The 23,916-nt window shown below is 36.7% G+C and overlaps 2 protein-coding genes across 6 annotated transcripts in view; one reads left to right on the top strand and one right to left on the bottom strand.

The window, feature by feature from the left end:
- LOC110018439 (oxysterol-binding protein-related protein 1D) overlaps positions 1–9,061 on the bottom strand; it is a 43,658-nt gene extending 34,597 nt beyond the window's left edge. For 2 of the 4 annotated variants that reach the window (XM_020715753.1, XM_020715754.1), the window contains exons 1-3: positions 8,051–9,058; positions 6,281–6,637; positions 5,078–5,165 (exon numbers count right to left, since the gene is read on the bottom strand). In XM_020715753.1, coding sequence (XP_020571412.1) covers positions 5,078–5,165; positions 6,281–6,637; positions 8,051–8,578 — 973 coding nt within the window. In that variant the 5' untranslated portion in view covers positions 8,579–9,058. Of the gene's footprint in view, positions 1–5,077; positions 5,166–6,280; positions 6,638–8,050 lie in introns of all 4 variants that reach the window. The other 2 variants (XM_020715756.1, XM_020715755.1) reach the window with 2 other exon arrangements.
- Positions 9,062–14,857: 5,796 nt separating this feature from the next.
- Positions 14,858–23,916, top strand: part of LOC110018451 (actin-related protein 3) — a 44,088-nt gene continuing 35,029 nt past the window's right edge. For both annotated transcript variants that reach the window (XM_020715769.1, XM_020715768.1), the window contains exon 1: positions 14,858–15,092. In XM_020715769.1, the coding sequence (XP_020571428.1) occupies positions 15,046–15,092 (47 nt within the window). In that variant the 5' untranslated portion in view covers positions 14,858–15,045. The remainder of the gene's footprint in view (positions 15,093–23,916) is intronic.

Here is a 23,916-nt window from a genome sequence, read left to right as displayed (position 1 = left end):
AAGAATTCCTCACAACCTAACCCTAAATGGAACTCTCTACACTACTTTGAACCTCTCTAAAATGATGAAACTTTTCTAAAATTACTGAGAGAGTCTTCTAATTTTCGGGAGTTTTCCCAAGAGTTGTCTAAGCATCCCTCCAAAATTCGTTTTCATCCAATACATTATCGAACATAACCGCCGATCTCGCCGTCGGCGGCCTCGTACATTATTGAACATAACCGCCGATCTCGCCGTCGGCGGCCTCGAGGGCGCCGCCGGCCGGGGCCTCAAAATTCTTGTGGCGGGCCTCTAAAATATTTGATCTGGGTCTCAGGAAAATCTCGCTGTCAGCGCCGTCTAGCTCGCCGTCGGCGCCCTAGTTCAAATCTCCACATTTTTGTCATTTTCGTTCCAAATTTGCTCATTTTTGCATTTTTTTGCTCCAGTGACCATAATTCATCCTTCCTGCAACAAAACATCAAAAATACCTTCTTAAAATGCAATATCATCAAAATCAGTGTAAAATAGGTATGAAAATCTCAACATATTTTCTTTTGGTCATGTCCCCATTTAAGCGGCACGTTGACAAAATCATGGTCTTCACACTAATTAAAGTGGAACATCTGGTTTTGGTGTTCATATAATGCAAAATCTAAAATAAGATGCACAAAAATATTCACAACAGACCATAATTTGTAGATTACATCATTTAATTTTAAATGTAGATTGGTCTTTTATGCAAAACAAAAAAGCAATCAGAATTCCCTCAAAATAATAATTTAAGAGCAATAAAAATCTGAAATTACACCTGAATCTAATGACAAAAAAAGCCATATAGTGACTTAGGATTCAAACTACCAAAAATGGCAAATAATGAAACTGAACAAAACAAAATCACAAATGTAAAATCTTAGCCATTGATGAAACAAAAACCTGTCACAAATGTTTGTATTCATAAGTCATAATCAATGTCATTAAGTGTTGAAGGACGAACTTCCAAAGCACTTGAAGACAAATAACTTCCTGGCCCATTGTTCAACGATCTCCAAATAAAAGGAAAAAAAATTTGACCCCAACAAACCGAGAAAATAAACACAAACCAAGCAGAGCATAACAACCGACAACGCAGACCAAGCAGAACAAGTCGGCATTGTCGATGTTGTATTCTCGTCGAAGCAAAAAAGACAGATGAAGCGCATGTAGACAAAACCAAAGACAGAGTAGATGCAGATGGCACTGTTTGAAGCGGAGGAAAACTTGCATGAAAAAGAAGAGGCCTTCGTAGGAAGCAGTCAAAGTCATTGACCTACTCGTAGGAAGCAGTCAAAACCGTCTACCTACTCGTAGGAAGGCGGCAAAACAAGCAGATAATGTCATCGCAGGAAGTAGTCGAAGATGTTGACCTAAGTAGGCAAAGACGTCAATGATGATGTCACAAGACATTGATGACCACTTCGCAGGCAGCAAACGAAGCCGAAAGGAGACGATCACAAGAATTAGTCAAAGCAAAGACGAACAACTCAAAGAAGTTTTGTACCATGTAACGGAAAAGACTTACCTCTATCTTATTCACAATTTAAAACATATGTGACATATTTATACACACTTTCAACTTTCTAGATTAGGAATAACTCTAATATGGAAGAGATCATATAATTATATCTACTCTAATTAGGTTGTCTAATACCAAACTTCCTAATATTCACACTTCCTAAATACAAGGTTCATATTCATGACTTTCCATAACACAAACAAAATAAAAAATAAAAAATAAAATACAATAATAAAAAATGATCCCAAACAACCCCTAAATATTCACATTGGTCTAAAGAAAATAACCAATATAAGTTTTGTAAGGCTTCTCTTTGCTTGAAAACCTTGACAGGAAACCTCGTCTTCTTCCTTTTGTTTTGCATGACAGAGACGAACTCGCCCCTCTTTCTCCTCTTTGTCGAGCTTTCAAACGACCAAAACCACATGACTGAAGCCAACCCCATCCTCGTGATCCCGATCGCAATGCCTCACGATGCGTCACAATCTCATTCATCTTCGCACGCCACTCCAGTTAAAACCCCTTCACCATGATAGTCGCAATTAGAGCAAACAGGAAAGCAAGCAACAATGGGATTGCAGCATACAAAGAGATCTTTTTCTCCTTATACTCTCATTCCAGCCCACAAAAGCTGCAATGATAGTTTCATTTTCGATCTGACCCAACTAGAAGCAAAAAGTGGACATTTTCCCTTCGCTCCTCCCTGGTCTTCTTGTTTGAAAACATCCCAGCCTGCTTAGTCGCTCGACGTTTAGCTCTATTGTTAGAATCATAAGCTTCTTGTCTGCCTCACACATGACCCAAGTTGAGAGTCTCTTCTTAAAGGTTGGATTGGGAAATGAATTCTTCCCGAACATGCGCAACTTAGAAAACTCTATTTCATTGAAATCCTTAGCTTTACACACTAAAGGATATATGACATAACCACGCCAAACTTATAGCAGTCTATAACCCCCTTCTCAGGGAGCTTTCACCACCACGCAATCGAGTGAGGCCAAATGCCATCCGGTGATACTTTCATTTTTTATCAGACCCAACTAGCCACAAAAATTGGACCACTTCACCATGATAGTTGCAATTAGAGCAAATAGGAAAGCAAGCAACAATGAGATTGCAGCATACAGAGAGATCTTTTTCTCCTTACACTCTAATTCTAGCCCACAAAAGCTGCAATGATACTTTCATTTTCGATCTGACCCAAATAGCCGCTAAAATTGGACCTCTTCCCTCCGCTTCTCCCTAGTCTTCTTGTTTGAAAACATCCCGGACTTCTCAGTCGCTCGACATTTAGCTCTATTGTTAGAATCGTAAGCTTCTTGCCTGCCTCACACATACCCCAAGCTAGGAGCCTCCACTCGCCTAAATCCCTCTCCTCTCCACTATCCAAGCACCTGAATTGAGACACCCATCCCTCATTACCTCTCTCTCTCTCTTTCCTTACATTATATACTATATTGTTGTTCTAAAAAAAATCAAAAAATCAAAAAATCAAAAAAATATATCGTGTATTTTCAATTTGTCGTCTCGCGTGGTCAACACAAGAAAAAAATCAGGGTAACTTTAAGTGCTTGGGCTTCTATTTTATTTCAAATTCAATTAAAATTATAAATTTTAAATTATGATCATGTTTAAAGATGATTTAATGAAAATCCTAATTCCTACAGCAAATAAATCATTATGGTTTTTTTAAAAGCAAATAAATGCTTATGTGATCTACTTGAATACATAAATTAGAGCTAAGCTTAAAACATAAATGTCATTTTTAAATGCTAAAATAAAGACCTAATATATTTTTCGCCACCAAATCCTCAATGATGGTTGTGTTCAATGAAAATCTCAACTGAAAGAGCCAATTTTTAAACTAAATCAAATTTTTCAAATCAAATTCTTAAGAAAAACAAATAAAAATATTCCAAACAATATCAATCACTTCAAAGCTTAAAGCAAACTCCATGCACTCTCTGTAATAATTTATTAAGGTGACAAAATTTTGATTGATTTCAACTTGTAAAGAGTGAATGTTACATCCGAGTGTAATATTATATTCATATTAAAAGTAATCTCATGCTAGTAAATACATGATATTCGTATAATTTAGACCAACGTTTCCTAAAAAAAGTAATGATTACGACCATAGACATCAAACCAGGTGATTTACCAGAAAATGACACCAGTAAATTATGATCTCAGCCATAGCATGTATATTTCCCAACACTTTTTATCCATTGAGCTAAGAATCATAATGTAATATTTAATTAGAATAAAGTCTTCTATTAGCTAACATACTTAAATTTATCCTCTTAGACAAGCATTCACCCCAAATCTACAAAAGTCCCTCGGACGATGCAACACATGATTACTAAACAAAGATTGGTTAGGTCGACTACTCTTCAGATTAAGTAGATCAAGAACCATGATGACCCAGGATGAAGGAACTGTGAGATCTTGACCAGGTTCAACATCATTTCCCCACCATCCGCTTTACGCTCAATGTGATGAATTGAACAACCTAAAGCCTATATTTATTGCTACTATACTTCAAATATTTTTTTGCTTAATGACTAACCTTAAACAAAAGTGCTCTCCCATTTCAAAAGGGGTAGTCAACCAAAGAGGCTTGCACCTATGGGAAAACCTCGAAGTTGGATCAACAAATCCTCACAAAATGAGGATGAAATCTCTGGCTATTATTTTATCTACAATTCAATCTGTCTTCTCAAAAAATTGACCCGAAATACCACAAACAGAGCTCTCATCAAAAACAAATCCAGGGCTAAATTATTGGAGCCAAAATATCTTCAACAAATAAAATATCACATTCCTAATTCGTGCTTGCACAATTAACAAGACAACTTTTAGCTTTTATGCTACAAATTTGCTCTTACTGAATATCAAAATACACATTTCTGCACATAAAAAACAAGTTTCAAATTAGGTATCCATATTATAAAAAGCTTATCAAAATGAATAAAATGCTAAATCTGCTAGAGAAACTAAATTAAATAAAGTTAATAATCTAATAAAAACTTTTAATCAAATTAAATCATGCTAAAGTTTCAAATTAGGTACAATTAACAAGACAACTTTTAGCTTTTATGCTACAAATTTGCTCTTACTGAATATCAAAATACACATTTCTGCACATAAAAAATAAGTTTCAAATTAGGTATCCATACTATAAAAAAGCTTATCAAAATGAATAAAATGCTAAATTTGCTAGAGAAACTAAATTAAATAAAGTTAATAATCTTATAAAAACTTTTAATCAAATTACATCATGCTAAAGTGGAGGGTTGCGTTAGGTAGTATGCAGTCAACCAAAAATTTGTGTCAAAAAAATTATGACATGAATCCTTTAAATCATGCTCCGCTTAGTAGGATAAAACTTGTTGTTGTTGTTGCGGTGCATCATGTTAAAGAAGTACTTTACGGAACAAAGCACACACAAGTGCATTCAAATCAGTGTATGATATGCATGAACATCGATATGGTCACATGAAAGTGCTGAAAAAAATATGTATATCTGGCTTAAGTAATACTTACCACTAAATCTTCCATTCCCCTGTCCGAGGTTAGCCTCCCGCTCCTTCGTCTCATCTACTACAGTAGTCTCCAGCTCAAGCTTCTCTGCCTGCAGTGCAATACACCATAATCAACTCTCATTCTCAACTTAGATTCTTGAACGGAAAGAAAACATCAGTGAAAAAAGCAAATAAGCAGCAGATGCACAGACTGTTAACACAATATTCATTAAATGTGGAAAGAACGATATATTGGCAGATGAGGGCTTTATTATAATATGGTGAAATAACTTGAGTAAAAAGTGAACTTGCCATCAATGAACACAAAATTCTTTCAAGTATTAGTTTTGGTTAGCTTTAGGCAGGGTTATTTTTCTACATTGGCTAAATCAGAAAAAACCTGCATCTGCTTTATTATAGAAATTATTCAAAAACATTTAGGAAACTCGGTGAAGAGGAACAAGCTTGGAAATATGGCTCCATATTTCAGCACAGAATAAAATAGCTTCCAAAGGCTGTAAGAAGGTTGAGGAAATGAAAGATTTTTCATCAGTAATAAACAAGCTGAAGCTTAAATTATCAAAAATATAAAAAACGGATGGAGTTCTAATTGAATTGGTATCATGAATTGTCGCTAAAAGAATGAGAAGTGTAACTAAATAGCTGAAAGAAAATATAATTCCAAGTGAATTGAAAAAACAAAGTGTCGTTAAATGTAGAATTGCAAACTAAAATCACTGAATGTTCTCCTATGTCATAAAAATAAATAAAAATCTTATTAGCTAGGAAAAATGATTTTATGTCAATAATTATAAGAACCCAAATGGTACAATATTCCCAAGTTTTTATAGCTGCATGCTTCATTAAAAGGCATCTAGCAAGATCAAAAAAATAAAGGGCATTTACATACAAACCACTCACTTCTAATGTATTTACATATCTAAAACCTAAACCTTAACTTTTTACATATGTGCCACCTTATCAATGAATGAAAAGGTGAATTTCACATTTTAGAAGTTAACATATTGGCATTTTTTATGTGATGCCACCAAGATTTTCATATCACATAAAAATGCCACTGTTTTCACATCTAAAATGTGAAATACACCTTTTTCATGCATAGATAAGGTAGCGCATATGTAAAAATTAAGATTTAGGTTTTATATATGTAAATACATGAGAATTGAGTGGTATGCATGTAAATCTTCCATAAAATAAAATATACCTCCAACTGTCTTAGCGCATCAAGCAAGACAACATGTTTATGTTGAAGACACCTCAACTGATTTAGTAGCTCAGATGTTTCGCAAACAACAATAGACTCGCATTCTTTTATTACAGATTCATCCAACCCTTCCTCCAATAACCGAGTACGCAATTTCTCCGTAGAAATGGCGACATCTACAGTAGATGCAAAGTCATTTTTCGTCGGAAAACGAGGAAACATATCCATTGCCAAATGCAGAGCTTCGATCCACAAACTTCGGTCCTCCCTCGAATCGCAACGTAAATGAAGGGTCTTCGTTCCGGTGAAAATAGACAACCGTTTATCATCCGACTTGCTTGAGCGAATCGAAGAAACCTGAAAGTCGTGTTCACTGCACACGCGTCAATACAAATAGCTTTGTGATGATTAAAATTCATCATGGATATTAAAAGGAACAAATTCGTCTGTTTTTTTATAAAAACAGAAACTATGAGATTGAAATTTGGCCACCACATAGAGATTATTCATTTTTTCAAGCATTCATGTGTCAAGGATATATCATTTAAATTGCAATTATACATATATATCACACAATTCTTATGTATTTACATATCTAAAACTCGAACTTTTATATTTACACTTGTAACATGTTGGTTTCATAAATATATACATGAAAATGTGTATTTCACTTTTTAAAAACAGTGATTGTAGTGTTTTTTTTTTATGCTATGTTAAAATTTGATTAGTATGCATGTAAATATGAATGTTTACATGTTAAAAAGGTAAATCCATAAGAATTATGTGATCTGTATGCAAATGCCCCTTCAAAGATATGTAAATCAAGAAGGCCCCAATGTGCCTTTTAAGTGATCCATTATGTCGGAGTATCAGAACCCACGATCATTTTGAACAGAAAAGAGTCCCATCAATATACTCAAAAGTAAAACAGATATTGAACAGAAAGGTAAGGTCTTGAAAACTCAACCTTCATCAAAACTAATAAAAAGAGATCTGAACATTTATATTAGTTCCATGACCAGATCAATATAGAAGCTTCAAATAAAGATTATATTTAATTTGGTTACTTGACCATATATACATAGCACACAATTCTTATGTACTTACAAATCTCCCTCCTAATCTTTCATATTTGCACACCTGGCACAGAGATCTTTGTTATCACATAAACAAAGCAATATTACCACTTCATAAAAGTGAAATACACCTTTTTTCATGCATGGATTTAAAAAACCAAAGTGTTATGTGTGTAAAAATGACAGTTTAGGTGTGAGAAATGTAAAAAACAACATAATTGGTGCTAGGTGTGTAAATTTTCCAATTTTCTTTTGGAAACAATATCAATTCAAGAAGAAACTTAACAAAGTTATCAATTCACCAACTCAGCCCGCAGATACCAAAGTTTCCTCGGCAGGAGCTGATAGAATAACAATGGTGGTTGCCCTAACCACATAAAAACAAAGTCCTCACCAAATTGATATATTTATTTCAAAAACATATAAGCAGCCGTAAACTTCGGCTAAAAGACAAAACAGCCATGAAACTGTGAAAACGACATTTATCCAGACTCTCATGGATAATCCTAAATACCACTTTCAAAGTTTCAGAGCGTGGAAATGCTTTTGACCTAAAAAGATGAAGTGGATCTGCTCCATGTATATATATCTGTGGCATAAAATCGCACATGGTAGAATATATTTCGGTTGAAAATGTAAAGAAGAACAGAACACGATTAAAAGAACGATGAGCTCATGATTCCATCAGCCAAACCTTCAAATGAATCTCCCCAAACGGCTTCCACTGCTTCATATCTCCGTTTCCCGCCGCTTCCGCAGCCCGCTGTTCCCTCGTCACCCTCCGAAGTGAGCCCTCGCCGATCACCCGCACATCATTCGCCTCGCACGCCGACCCCACAAAGATCTTGTCCGGCCCATGCAACTTATAATAAGACAAAACCCCATCCTGGAGCACGAACCACCGCGATCTCCACCCTTTCCCGTAGTTCACCCACTTATACAAAATCCCCGCCACCTTTCCATTCATAACGCCACCACACCTTCCATCTCTTCCATCCGCCGGACGAGTGGTCCCTTCCTCCGCTTCACTGCACTGTCCCAACTCCGGGTTCCCCGCCGTCGCCAACACCTGCACCGGCGCAAGCTGCTTGCTCGACGAGTTCCTCGCGGGATTGTCCAGCCCCGCCGTGGGTTTCACGTTCGCCTTCAGCGAAACAACCGGCGCACTGTCGCGATCCCCGCGCTCCAGAGAAACAGGCGCAATGCAGCAAAGCGGATTCATCGGAGTCAAAAGGCAAGAAGCAGCCAACAATATATGACAAAATGACAGATCGGAGATCACAAGTCTCCTGCTCCTATCACAGTACAGCACTCAAAACAATCCTATAAAACGCTATTCCCCAGCAAGCTCCGGTGCAAGAGCAGCAGATCGACGGTGATCGCCGGGAATGCCGTTGAATCGACAATCAGGGGGACGGATCTAAGACGCATAAAAATGGACAATGGTCTTGATGAGGCGGCATTAAAAGGTCCGTTGCGGGAGGCGAAGCGAAGCGCTCTTGCTCGACGGATCCATTAAAACCCTCAGCTGCGCCGCAGAGAGCCGAGCAGGACAGTACCCACTCCGCACTGAGAGGCTGCGGGTGAAAGACAGTGAGTACTCTCTCCATAGATCCCCTGGCTTCTCCTTTGCACCGAACACCGAAATGTTTAACAGGAGAAAGAGGGAGAAGCCTGCGATATTTGACACGTGGCGTATTTTGGGGCGTGGGTGCGATGCGCGTTGAAACCGGAACGTTTAGCATGATGCATGCTTTCCGGGGTCCAGTCCAAGCCTCTATTTTTATAGTTCATTTCCTCTATCGTCCAAGCCTCTATTTCTATAGTTCATTTTTTGTTCGGATTTTCATGTAGTCATACCTGCAGCGTAGATTATTTTTGAGTTATTTTCAAATTATTTTTAGATTATTTTCAATAATCCTGAAATAACTCTCGGTCTTTATTTTTTAGATTATTTATGAGTTATTTCGGTATTATTGAAAATAAATCAGAAATAATCTGAAAATAAATCATAAATAACTTGGCCGCACGTTGAACTACGTCAGGAGTCCGCACAGAAAAATTTTTGCTATTTTTATGACTATAATAAGAAATAAATCATTTATATTATTGTTATGTAAAACTTGTACCCAATTAGTCATTTTTTTACAGAATTTTTTTTAGAGAGCTTAATCTAAAAATTATTATGTTTGATTTTAATTTGTACATTGGTATTTGACGGGTGGCCCCACATATTTCTCTTAAACCTGCTTATAGTTTGATAGATTTGACCTGGTCCGACTTGCTTTGATTTAGTCAAAACCCGCAATAGCCAAACTTGACACACCACATAAGTCTCGAAAAAAAATTGAATTTATTTGGGCTGATTTATATACTACCACATAATTCTTGTTTGTGTAGTGTGTACATATCTCACACTTTAGATATGAATGATTTAATGTATTTGTTGATTTTACATTAAAAAAAATACTCAATTTTGCTAAAAGTTATATTCTTTTAGTATAAAAAATGATTGCTCTTTATATATTGCTTTATGTATTTCATCATAGGTTTGCATCCATGAACTTTAGATCCTAACTCTTAAGACATAATGTAATATCTTTTTTCTCATATGATCAAAATTAATTTTGTCATATTTTTAGCATTTTCGAGATTGTCACTCCCAAAGTTTAATTTTTGAAAAATTTACGTAATGGGCAGATTTGGCTATGATTTTTCAGATTGAAACTGACTTCAGCTATTAAAAGCCCGATTAAGACCGACCCATGTCAGGCCCGCCCTGCTTAAGTCTAGTGATGAAAAACCGTTCACCTGTTATATTACAAGTCGGGGGGCTCCGCCTCCCGTCTGAATGAAATAGTAGTCATGTTTGATAATAACTAACCCCGCTAACAAGGAATGCACTTAAAATTCACCTCCCCAAAAAATAATAAGAATTAAAGTTTTAAAAACTAAGAGATGGTCGAGATCGGTCGGGGAATGCATTTGATGGCCATGAATGTCAAAGCATTGTAAATAAAAAATAATCCATATTTGAATTTAAAAAAAAAAACATTTTAATAAAGTAAAATTAAATTGAACTTGTATATAATATGAGCTCAATGATATGATAGGGAAGTGATTTAATGAAGTACAAATAAACTCAGATCAAGCGCTTAATATGTAATGAAAAGCTTTAGAGGATTATTTAGAAGGTCAAACAAATTTTAAATTTTGGTAATCTTATAATCAACAAAGCGGCTCGATACTCCAACAAACTCGAGATCATTTAATTTTGAGGTCGTGAAGGCATTCAAATACTAAAAATCTATTTGTGATTAGAGCAATAAATATTTTTATTTTAATATTTATAATCTAAAAAAAATTTAAAATTTCTATTTATATAACCCTCAATATTTTCATTTATTATCAAACTGTCGCTATATATAGTTTTTAGAGTGAAATGTATGTTTTCTTGTATTCTTTTTTAGAGCATTAAAGTATTATATGTGTAAATATCAAAATTTTATTATTAGATATGTAAGTATGGAAAACTGATATAATATTGTTAGATATGACTCACATATCAGATAACATACAGATGCTGGAGCGGAACAGAGCGAGCCAGCGGCGGAGCTTGCAAGCGGGGTTGACAATGTGGTTCATATTTCTTCATTAATTGCGATTGAGATTCTATATATAGTCTTGTCCGACTCTTAAAAGAGGGAAAGAAGATGTTTGGAGCTCAAAGAAAAGCTTTGAACTTTAAGAAATAGTTGAAGTTTAACATCACTCTTGCAGTCGTTGATAACCACTAATTGTCATCGATCACCACTTGTCAGCTGCCTCCAATCACCATAGATCGTTGCCCACTCCTCATGACTAAGTACCATGCAAAGCAAGAACTGATGTCACGGAGTCACAAAGCAAACTGCGAAGCAATGCATCATCCTTAACGCTAGGCTGACCCTTAAAGACGGTGCAACAACGTACCCCTAAGTCGGTGTATCAATGCATCCTAAAGACAGAGCAACAAAGCATCTTGAATATGGGGTAACAATGCAGCTCACATATGTTTTTGTTGCTCCAACCCCTCATGGCCTTTGGACGTCATTACAATTCAACACTGCAACTTACATAGTTCACAACTCATGCAGCTCTTGTCTTTGGTCATGTGACCTACGAACATCATTACAACTCACCATTACGACCTATGTGGTCCATGACTTGTGCGCCTCCTGACTTTGGACCTAATGGCTCACATATGCCATGGTTCATAACTCTCGCAACTCCATTTTACGATCTCTATGGCCAATTGATGTTTTTAAAAGCAATCATCTATGGTTTTTTTAGCATTGCTTTTTTATGTTACAAATATCAAATGCCCCTGTTATGCTGTGGGAGCGTACGGTGCTTACGTTTGCCCTTCCATAGCTCGAGAAGTCTGTCGGGACGTAAGCAGATGCACGCTGTCTCTGGACCAGAGTCACCCCGTACTGATTGTGTCTAATAGCGACTGCCTTTGATCCGTTACAATTCCTCATTCAAGGGTAAGCCAAACAAGCATTTTAAAGCCTATGGGTCTGTTATGATCATTAAGAGCTTTCCGCGACACAAAAAGCACTCAACGAATCCCTGGAGCAAAAAAATGGCCTATAAGGGTTTGGTGAGACCATGCTCAAATCGGGCGTGGCCACACCTAACCCCTCCCCACAAAGGTTGAGGGAGTTACCTTCAACGTAGCCACACTTGAAGGTGGTGTGGTCATGCCACATGATAGAGCTCGTGACGTAATTATGTTGTGGGAGCCATGGTCAGGTCGGAACTCCCAACAGTTGTGCAAAGGCTACCTTCGGTCATGGTCGAAGGAGGTGTGACCACACTGCAAGACAATGTGCCTAACGTAATTACGTTAGGGAGTCGACGTGACCACTCCGACTTGTCCAAATTTAAAATTTTGGCCTGGCGGCCCTAGGGTGGCGTGCCACCCATAGCCAAATTTTCAAGCTCTCCTTGGGCTTGATGAGATCTCATAGGAATTATGAGAAGGCTGGTGGGATTAACCCTTTCTAGCATGTCATGAGTGCCCTAGATTGGTCATTTTTTAGCTTAATTAAGGGGTACTTTGGAGATTTTACATGGTGTGGCCAGGGTAAGCTTTCTTTCTTCCTCATTTGGGCTAGTTATGAGAGATAGGGAGAGCACAAGAGAAAGCCTCTTCCTCGTCTTTGAGATTTTTAGAGGCGCTTTAAATAGAATCTTTTGGAGCAAAGAGATTTGAGGAAGACTCTTCATCTTCCTCAAAGAGAGAAAAATAGTCTCTTCCCTTCTTCTCTGTCTTCCTTAATTTTCTCCCTTTTCTTCCATCATTCATTTGAGTGTGTAAGGAAAGGAGAGTTTTGTGGGGAAGATTTTGGTTAGCAAGGGAGCATCATGCCCACTCTCCTACACTAAAGGAGTGCTTCATTTTGGCTCGGGAAAGGATCAACAGAGCTTCGTCGGAGCTCAAAACTTCATCGGAATCTCACCGGGCTCTCCTTCTAAAGGATAGCTTCTTCATTCTTTGGAGAAGGAGCAGAGCAGACCTTTCGAAGCATTGCTAGAATGTCGTCATCTCTCCTACCACATAAAGAGCTTCATCCTCGATCTAAGAAGTTGGGAGCTATACCGCACATTAGGCAACCTGAATACGACCGAGGATGAAGCACAGATGTGACACACCCAAATATTGTTCGAGCAGATATACTTGAACTATCATTGTGAGGTATATTGCACGTAAACTCTTCACTTTCTTTCTCTTGTTCGTCGTCTTTATCATATGTTCATCTTTTTATGTTTCACTCTTTTCTTGATCAATCACAAGACCCGAAAGAGGGACTTATTCAAAAAAGAGAAGTATGCGACAATGGATAATCTGACTACTCCTTTAAAAAAAAAGAAAGGAACAAAAACAAATATACCTAACCAACCGCTGTCATGGTTGTCAACTTCGACTTTTACGATAAGTCGGCACTGCAGCGACTGTCTACAGCACTCACGACAATCGATTATCGCTCATTCAACCTGCTCTCACAAAGAACTGCAACCATACTAAAAATATACAACTTTGTAATTCCATCTTTCATAATTTAGAAGAAGAGCGAACAAGTTAACTCACCATTTACAATGAATTATTTCAATTGGGCTAGTTCTTATGGTTTTTTCTATTTCAAGAGTTTTTGAAGTAAAAAAGTCGACGTGTCTTCTCATATTTATTTCTATTTAATTACCTAACAATGTACTGGCTTTTTGCACCATGCTAAGATGATAATCATTTACTCAAATGCCGCAAATATTCTAGTCTGCGTTAGAGTAAAAAATTATCGTCTTAGCATTGGACGAAAAACCAAACGAGTCAAACACAAGCGAACAAATCTTTGTTCATGTTCGACTCATTTATAAATCAAAGCTAGAAAAATTATTCATGTTCAACTCGTTTACTTAACAAATAAATCGAACATAAACTATTTAGCGAGCCAAATAACAAATAAATCAATTTTTTCGACAGCTCTATTTCCAAATAAACTATTATGAGGTCACATAAGTTTCCTATGTAGTCAACTGTTAACTCATTTATAGGAATAAATATTACATTAGTACTACACATGTAGAAGTAACGTGCGTAGCCAATGAAATAACGCTACGATACCCTGCACGACAAGAAAAAAAAACGGCGCAGTAATACGGGGAATATTCTCCCATGTGTTATTCATGTGTTATTGCGTGTTATTCATGTGTTATCGTTTGTTATTCATGTGTTATTGTGTTATTACAACACAAAAAATATTTTCATGACACAATAAGACATGAATAACACACAATAACACCTCAATAACACAGGAAATATTTTTATGACACAATAAGACATGAATAACACACAATAACACCTCAATAACACAGGGAATATTCCCCACAGAGAAAAAAGGACGCAATAACACAGGAGAATATTCTCCCCCGTGTTATTCATGTGTTATTGTGTATTATGCATGTATTATTCATGTGTTATTGATGTGTTATTGTGTTATTATAACACCAGAAATATTCTCAGGATATAATAACACATGATAATAACACATGAATATAACACATGAATAACACACAATAACACATGAATAACACGGGGGGAATATTCCCCGTGTTATTGCGTAGTTTTTCTTTCTCTGTCGCGCGGGATGTCGTGGCGTAATTTCATTGACTACGCACATTACTCTACAAGCATAATACTGATGTAATATTTTTTTCATTTAAAGAGCCTACTAGTAGGGGCCAACACAAGAGTGGGATCGGCCGAAATAATTCCAAATTAGCAAAAAGGAAAAAAGTAAACCTATACCTGATCAAAATAATCTATAATATACAATCAATAAATACCGACAATCGGGATCTGCTGTGGCCGTAGGAGCTGCGCCAATGGAAGCCAGAACGTCGCAGCGAATGGAATCGAATCTAGCTCGGTGAGCTTGATCGGCCCGTGTCCCTGCCTCTCTTCCTTGTGTTCCACGCCTATTCCCTGTCTGCCATCTCCACCCTACGGTCCAACTCTCCAACTCCACCAGACCGCGCGCTCGCGCGTTCGCCCGCCACTGATCGCTTCCTCACTACGATGTGCGGATGCCCTAGAAGAAGGACTTTTCGGGATCTCGCAGGGATCCACATCTCTCTTCTTTTACAATGGACGCCGCTTCTCGACCCGCTGTGGTCATCGACAACGGAACCGGGTGTGCAATCGTTTTCTTTATCTCATGTAATTCGGATGCTGTTTGGATGTGTTTTGGGTTTTGTGGGGGGTGGGGATTGGGATGCACGATCTTTCTAGATCCGGAATTTAATGGCAATTGGTATTTGTTTGTGATGTGTTGAGGTTTGGGGGGTATTGAGCGGCACCTGTTTGAAGTAAGGCGAGTTAATTCCTTCAATGCTAGATGGTAGGGGGGCTCTTTTACTTTTTTCCAGGAATAGAAGGGTATGTTTGGTTGCAGATTATTGAAAAATTATGGCAATATAGGGCACTGTACTGCGGCAGCCATCTCTGTTTATCTGGATCGTGTCTCACATATCAATGGATGCTTTGTCTTGGGTCTGGCGATGGCAGTAGACGTATCTGGGCTCCATCATTTATAAGAAAATGGATAGATGCTATATAGCATTATAGCCTCTAATGTTAAGACTGCTTGGTTAAAATGGAGTAGCGCTTGAAAAGTATTATGTGGCAAGAGGATATCATAGAGACTTAAATGTAACGTTTATTGGCCATATTTAGGTTGATTATGCTGTATGTATCTAAAATTTAAAATAATAAAGAGTCATTGATAAGTCAAATGTGACAATGTTAAAATGGATGTGTTGTAGATTATGAAGGATGTGTTCAGGAATACTAGTTGAAAGGCTGGAATGACGTTCATTGAAGATAACATAGTTAAAAATAAACTCATGTGATTTAGACATATAAAATAAATGGTAGAAAGTACACTTATTAGATGAATAAATAAAATTAGCTTGAAAGGATTATGAAGGACAAATAGGTGATCCTGGTAACTGAGTAAACAGTTGTTTAATATGATTTTTGTCAGATGAGTTTAAGAGCTTATCCACAGGTAGAACTCAACAAGAAAGATTGAAAGGTGAGGATTAGAAAGCAGATTTTTAATAGTTGGTATAAGGCTAATGATAATGATGATACTTCCATTTGTGTGGGAGGTTTTCACTTGCTGAAGGTAATTATGAATACCGGCTTAAAAGGTGATTAGATAATTTTGTAATTTAGTGATACAAATGGTTTGATTAAATTTTGAATTTATATGGTATATAACTTGGGGGTCCTTTGTCTGGATAATTCATATGCAATATTGTAAGTTTATACTCATTGTTACATGAATTCGATGTATAAGATAGCTATGAAATGAAGTAAAATAAACTTCAAGCTAATTAAATGGTTAGTTCCTTTTTAGATATTCACAGTTACCATATGAAGGGAATTTCAAAATAGATGGCTATAACAACATTGATTTGTTTTGAAGGTTGTACTTCAAGTATGAGTCTAATTGGGTCACCATCATGCACTTTTGTAGACAAGCTACGGAGGAAAATCAGACATTAGGTTGGATGGTAACATCAGTCTTTAGGATCAAGGAAATAACATGGGCTATGGACTACTTATGTTATTTGAGTGTTATCTGTATCCCTGATATTTGACAAATTATATGAACAAAAAAAAATATTTTTTAACGTGGTTTATTCTGATTTTATTAAAAGCATAAATGAGGAATTTGTTATATGATTCTCTTTTAGCATGACATTATATATCATCTTCATGCTCTAACTTATAAACTCTCAATAAAATATTAAAATTTGACTTTTATCTCTTGAATTTTGAGGTTTGGTAAACATTAAAGCACCGTGTTGAATTGATTTTGCAAGTGCACCATAAAGATTTGCCTCTATTTTTTTTGGTCTTTGTATTCTTTAGTTTGTGATCATGTGATCTATAACTTATGAGTTAACTTTGTTTATTATCTATCTGATGTGCGTTAGAAAAGTCGTGACAGTAGAGTAATGAATTATCGCCTTAGTGTTGCACGAGAATTCAACACACATAGATAAAAGAAAAGAAGTAAGCAAAATGAGACACCTCGACTTTTTACATGAAAAATCATTGAAAGGAGAAAAACCACGTGACCTAGCCAAGTTGAAATAATCTACTATGAATGATGAACACACATGCCAATTATTTTTCTAAATTAGGGAAAATGAAATTACAAAGTTGTATGACTATAATCTGATTGCAGTTCTTGGTGACAGCAGATTGCAAGAGTCATTGTCGATTGTTGTGAAAGTAGTAGTCCGTCGTGAGTGTCGTAGATGGTTGCTCTAGAATCGTTGATTGGTCAAAGAAACCATATTAAGCAGTTGTGAGAGTTGTGGATCACATAGGCCATAGTGACGAGTATGAATGACGTACGTAAGCCGCAGGGGCTAGAGTCGGGAGCCGCACGAGTTGTGAACCTAGTAAGTCGTAGAGACGAGTATGAATGACGTCCGTAGGCTGCGGGGGCCGGAGTCGGGAGCTGCATGAGCTGCTAACCATGTAGGTCATTAGAGCGAGTATGAATGACATTCGTAGGCCGCAGAGGCCGGAGTCAGGAGCTGCATGAACTGATGACCACGTAGGTCGTTGTTGGCACATTGACTGTAGTGATAGGCTCGTCCCACAGACCCGAAATGTTTACTAATTTTCCAAGTTATAACATTGACTGACGGTGACAATGGTTGACAACGGCCGGCAGTGGTCGACAGAGGTCGGTGGCGACAGCGGTCGACGGTGATCGACGTTGGTCGGCGATAATGCTAAGTTGCAGCTCCTTCTAAAGGCATAAGACTCTATCTCTAGGCTTCAGCTCTCCCCTCATAAGAGGGGTGAGACTCTATTTATAGTGTTATGTGTGCAATTAATGTAGGAATATTAATCATTTTGATCGAACAGTCCAGAAAGTTCTCTCAATCAGACGACGTTTAATGAATATTTGAATGCCTCAATGATGTCAGAATTGAGTGATCTCGGGCTCATTGGATTTTTTCTTGTTGAGACGCTCAATTAGACTTTAAACTTGTCAGATTCGACAACTGATCGACCTTCCAAATGTGTTCGAAAATCCTTCAAAATGGGTTAATGACCTGATCTGGGCTTGATTTGACTCAGATTGGACTGACTTTGATATCATTAGGTCCGCCTCATCGAGCCGGTCAGTTTGACTATAAATTTGCTGAAATCAGAGCTCTGGATGAGTTTTTATCAAGGTTTGAACATTCCTTATTCAAAATATTGTCTCAAGATCCGTGTCATTCTTCGCGATTTGTGCCATATAATTAAAATTTGTTGGTGGCGTATCACTATCCATGCATTTTTGTTTTACAATAGTTTAATTTTTTTCCTATTAGCTTATTTTTATAGAGTTAAGTAGGCACAACACTTTTGATATTTTTGTTTTAGGAACAATATTTCACTGTTTTCTATTTATTTGAACATTTTATTGGGTTTCTTGTCAATTTAAATTTCTTTCTTACTACTTTAATGGAGATTGCCATCAAACCATATTTTTTTGATTTTCAATGTGGTGGATCTATCTTCTAATATTTTTAATTCATCAAGCTGAACAAATTATTATGATCTTTGAAGGACTATATAGTGACAAATTATGAGATAGAAGTATGACATTTATATTGCTAAGATTAGTGACATTGTAGTTCAGAAAGGCGTTTTAAACTTTATCTACCGCCATAATGAATTGTTTACAAGTTTTATTCTACCTATTGGGTATTAAGCTCCAAAATGTTACATTGGGGCAAGCCTTTGGTTTGGGATGTTCTTTTTTAATGCCATAATGTTATACGTAGACAATGAAATAAGTTAAACGAGCAAAATTAATAAGAATTGTTAGAAAAAATAATGCTTAGAAAAAGTTAAAGATAAAATAGATCAACAACAACTATTAAAGTCTGAAATTTACTCAATTGGAAGGCCTGGCTTGAAGCCTAATGAAAATAGCATAGCGAGGATGGTTTTTTTTTGTTCATGCTCCATGTAGTAAAATATGTATCTACATTGAGAGGGACCACTCCCATGGGTTTTGAAATTCCTTGTAATCGAATTCGACATCAAGTATAGTATATCACCCGAGGGATGAAAATACTATCCTATGATTAATTCAATCCCGACGCGATTGTTTCACTATTCCGTGGTGCTACGAAAATTAATTTTACTGCTATCATAAAATGATAGAATTTATTTTAATTATATGGTATGATATCCCTTAAGAGGTAAGCTCCTTTAGTTAATTGCATATTAAGAAATAATATTTTCACAAAAAAACTCTCGATTTAAATATTGACTATTTATTTTTGCAGAATTTAATGGTAGATATCAAGATTACTATTTGAAAATTGAAAAAGAAATGACTCAAATTTAAAACATTTTGTTATTGGAAGCCCAGGGACGAAGAATATAGAGCACCAGATACTTGTAAACCCAATGGTTATTCTAGTTTATTCTATGGCTGGACTTTATAATTTTGAAATTGAAATGATGATTTATTTGATTTGACAATTTTTTAGAAAGTTAGTACTTATATTCGATAGAACAAACCACTGAAAAGCCTAAGTTAGCACTGCGGTAAGGCCAACATGATAACCTCAACACCTATACTATGTTGAGTATTATAAATAAGCTATAAACTCAAACCTAATTTAGAGGTGAGATTTATTGGTTGCATTCCTATCGGGAAAAAAATATAACCTGACTCTGCTGGACTTACAACTCTAATGAAGTAGACTCTTAGCTTACCCTTGCACTTTAATATAATGAGGCCAGCCACATGTACGTTAAGAGTGATAGATTGTTGTTATTAAAAAAAAATTAGGGCAAAATAAATTTCTTTTTTTGATAACATAAACAACGCAACATATAAATGATAAACATCCTTAATTCGAGAGGTAGACGTTCTCTCCCAAATCCTATAATTTGAGAGGTATGAAATCTCTCCAAAGCCGTAACCCTAAATTAAAGGACTCAATCTCATGCATAATCGTAACCCTAAACATATCATTTCTATTTATGCTAACAACAACAATAATAATAAAAGACTAAGTTGCACTTAGGCTAATAAAAGACAAAATAGCCCTTAAGCACCGACGTAATAATACTCCTCTTCCAAATAAACACCTTGTCCTGAAGGTGGATAAGAGAAAATTGTTCTGGCCTCATTGTTACACACCATGAAAGCCTGTAATGTTTGATCCTTGCAACAGTGTCATTGGGTAAACTTTTCATCACAATGAAAACATAATCTCTTAGCTTGTTTTTCTTGAATATCCGTCTCTATAAGGCATTTAAATGTCGCTCTCAGTTGTGACCGATTCATTTCTTGGGGAGTCTCCCTATGGATTTTCACTGTTCAAGTTTTTAGTATCATCATGATTGTAGTAGTTCGGTATGTTGCTTCATGCGTGCTGCTCCTATTAGCCCATTCTATTCTTTTTTTATCTTCAACCAACCATGTCAATTCCATAATTTCTCTCAAGTCTCGCAGTCTCAGCGGATGAAATACTGCATATTTGTTGGGCTTTAGACCCTTCATGAAATTTCCCTCCAATACTGCTTCAGACACCCCTCTCAGCCATCCCGACAATAGCTTGAATCTCTCTCTATATTTCTTGACAGTTCACTCTTGAGTCAAGACAAAGAATTGATATTATGGGTCTTCGTTCCGAATGGTTCGAAAACGTCTAACAAGTAATCCTTAGATTCCTCATACGAGCAGATCGGCTATTTACCTTCTCTCTACTGGAATTATGCTATGATGCTAGGGCTTTCCCCTCCAATCATTACCCTGCAGCCATGAACTTCTTCTCATTTAACCCATTTATTGTGAAATATCGCTCTACCTGGTACACCTACCATGGTTGTTTTCCCTCATCGAAGATCGTCATCTTCAACTTCCTAACCTTAGCATCTCCATCATAATTTTCTCTCCCTTTGGTGCCCCTTTTCCCATGCATCAAAGATAAAACTCCATCCTTCTATCATAGTAATATCCCATCCAAACTTCTCTCATTTCTTCTCGTGCTTCTCCATACCTTTGCATAATCTCTTCTCATTGTTTCGATCCAACCTCCTCTATCGAAAATTCCTAATCCACCCCATCAAAGTCCTAGGAGGGGTTTCTTGATGATTGATGCTTTCCTCTTCATGTTCCTCTTGCCGATCTATTTCCCTTTCGATTTAGACTAGGATTCTCCGGTGAAACATTGGTTAGGGTTTGCAAATTAAACCATTGACGAGGTCTTAGATTGCATCTTAATAAGCTTCCTCATCATATTCTCTAAGCTCTAGAATCAACCCTCAATTTTTTTTGCATGGAGGAAAACTTTTCTTATATGGTTGAGAACCTTCCCTCCATCCCCGTTTTAAGTTGCATTCTTTTTCCAATTTCTCTTCCCAAGCATCCACTTTCCTTTATTGCTATTTCTTCTAGTATGTTTTTGAACAAAGAGCTCCTGTAATTTGGAATCCCGTCAATCGCTTAGGCTTATCCGATACTCGAAATTGCTTTTGTACCAATTCGATCGTATCTATACAACAAGCTTTATATCTTACCTTTCCTGTACCACTTGATCCCACACGATTGAAAGGGGACGGGAAGAGCCAAAGACGGAAGAAAGTGGAGAAGTTTTGCTCTTCTCGGGCTGTATGCGATCCCATCGTCGGCTTCTCATGTGGCTCTTACTGCTACTGTATCGACACTTCCCGACGAGTTCTTATCGCGACTACAATGATACAAATCCTTAGTTGCCTTTCAACAAGCTCTTATCATGACTATGTTGTGGTGCAATATAGGGCGCGATTACTGCGATAGTGATGGATGCGATTGTATGTTGCGATTCTGTGCATAGTTCGACTACGAATGCATCAAGATAGAGAAGCATGTACGCCACGATCCCTTATGTTCGCAACAATCCTTCTTTTTTTCCTATATTGAATGATCTGATACCATTTGATACGATCTCAGACTAATTTTCCACACAAAAATTATGGCAAAACAAATTTCTTTCTTCAATAATACAAAGAACACAACATATAAATGATAAACACCTACAATTTGAGAGACAAATGATCTCTTACAAAACCTAGAATTCGAGAGGTAGAAAATTTCTCCAAATCTTTAACCCTAAGATACAAAACTCAATCTTATGCATAACCCTAACCCTAAACTTATTAGCCTTATTTATATTAACAACAATAATAAGTATCAATAACAACAACAAACCTTATCCCACTAAGTGAAGTAGGCGACATGAATCCTTTTTTGCCTTTGTGTTCTATTGAATGTCATATTTTCATTTAATTTTAATAGTTTAAGATCATGTTTTATACAACATGCCCAAGTTTTTTTATGTATACCCCTACCTTTTCTTAACAAACGACGACAACAACAATAATAAAAGGCTAAATTGCCTTTAGTTTTATAAAAGTCAAAATTGCTCTTAGTCGCCCGCGTAACAAAGGTCAATTGGAAGAGGCAGTGTGTAATTGGGGAAATTCGATCCCCCCCCACCCTTTACCAACTAAGAGAGCTGGACAAGGGCCGATTATCCATCGCACCCCTCTGGGAGGTCCATCTGATGGCCAGGGCCGCTCTCGTGCTACCCGTTAGAGCCCTGGGCTCTGAAAAGCATTAGAGCTAGAGGGGCAGTGGAGGCAGCCAAGGCTGGCTGTTTTGGGCACTTTCGGCCATGGTAGCTGTTCTATCTGTACACGACAGAGGGAGGTAGAGGTCTTGATCAGTGGAGTAAAGCTAGGTGGCCATGTTTACAAGGGAGTGGGTAACTAGGGCTGAAGTGGCAATCCTCAAGGTAGTCCCTTCCACCAATGGGAGGCCACACAATTGGCTATCGGGAGAGGAGAAAATTGAGTTTAGCAAAAGGGGAGTCCTTTGGGCTAGCTTGGGTTTAGATATGAATTGGCTTGGGTGTAGCTTGAGTTTGGTTTTGATCTGGTTAAGATTTAGTTTATGTTTGATTTAGGTTTGTTTTTCTTATGTTGAGGTTAATTTAGGTTAGATATTAATTTTATTCAGGTTTGATTTTAAGTTAACTTTAGATTAACTTTGATTATTTTTAGGTTGGGTTTAAGATAGGTTTGTCTGAAATTGCGTTTGCATTGTAGCTATATTTAGGTTTTGTCTTGAACACATACCTATATGCACACACACATACATATACGTGCATAAATGGGTGCATCTATCTACTTACTCATTTACACACACACATATATTTAGACACATATATTTGTAGGATAGGAGTATCTGCATATGTGCACATATATACATGCATGTCTATATGCACATGTAAATTTAGCCCCACAGACAGATGTGTATGCATATATACATATATATGTATATTTGGATTTGTAGATGCATGAACACACATATATGTATGTGTGTTCGTGCGTGCTTTTATATATATATATATATATATATATATATGAATGTATGATTTCATGTTTTGAGATTTTGGGTTTAGTATTATTGGGTTCATGTTGAATTTTAATGTAATTTGAATCTTTGAAACCCTGAGTTAAATTTTCATTTAAATTGAGTTTAAAATTTCTTTGAATTTATAATTAGATTGATTTTAAATTTTAATTTGGGTTCATTTTTAAATTAATTCTTCTATTTGATTTAAGTTTTAAATTTAGATTCATTTTTAATTAATTAAGTTTAAATTCATGTTGGTTTTAAATTTAATATTTAGGTTTATTTTAGTTCAAGTTGTTGCTTTTACTTTTTGTTTGAATTAAGCCTAAACCCAAGTTTGTCAACCAAATCTCTTACAAGCTAACCCAGGGCCCAACCACACCAAGTTCGAGCTCTCTAAGCCAGTGTCAGGTAGGCCTGACTTAGGTCAACAAGACTAAGCCCAGACTAGTCCAAGCACCTAGGGGTTCTAGGAAGGGAATCCTAGGTCTAGATGGAGTTAAATTAGAAGGAA

This window comes from Phalaenopsis equestris, unplaced genomic scaffold (genome assembly GCF_001263595.1).
Source record: "Phalaenopsis equestris unplaced genomic scaffold, ASM126359v1 Scaffold000022, whole genome shotgun sequence".
In the NCBI taxonomy this organism is placed as follows: domain Eukaryota; kingdom Viridiplantae; phylum Streptophyta; class Magnoliopsida; order Asparagales; family Orchidaceae; genus Phalaenopsis; species Phalaenopsis equestris.
This window is presented reverse-complemented; position numbering and strand designations above follow the sequence as displayed.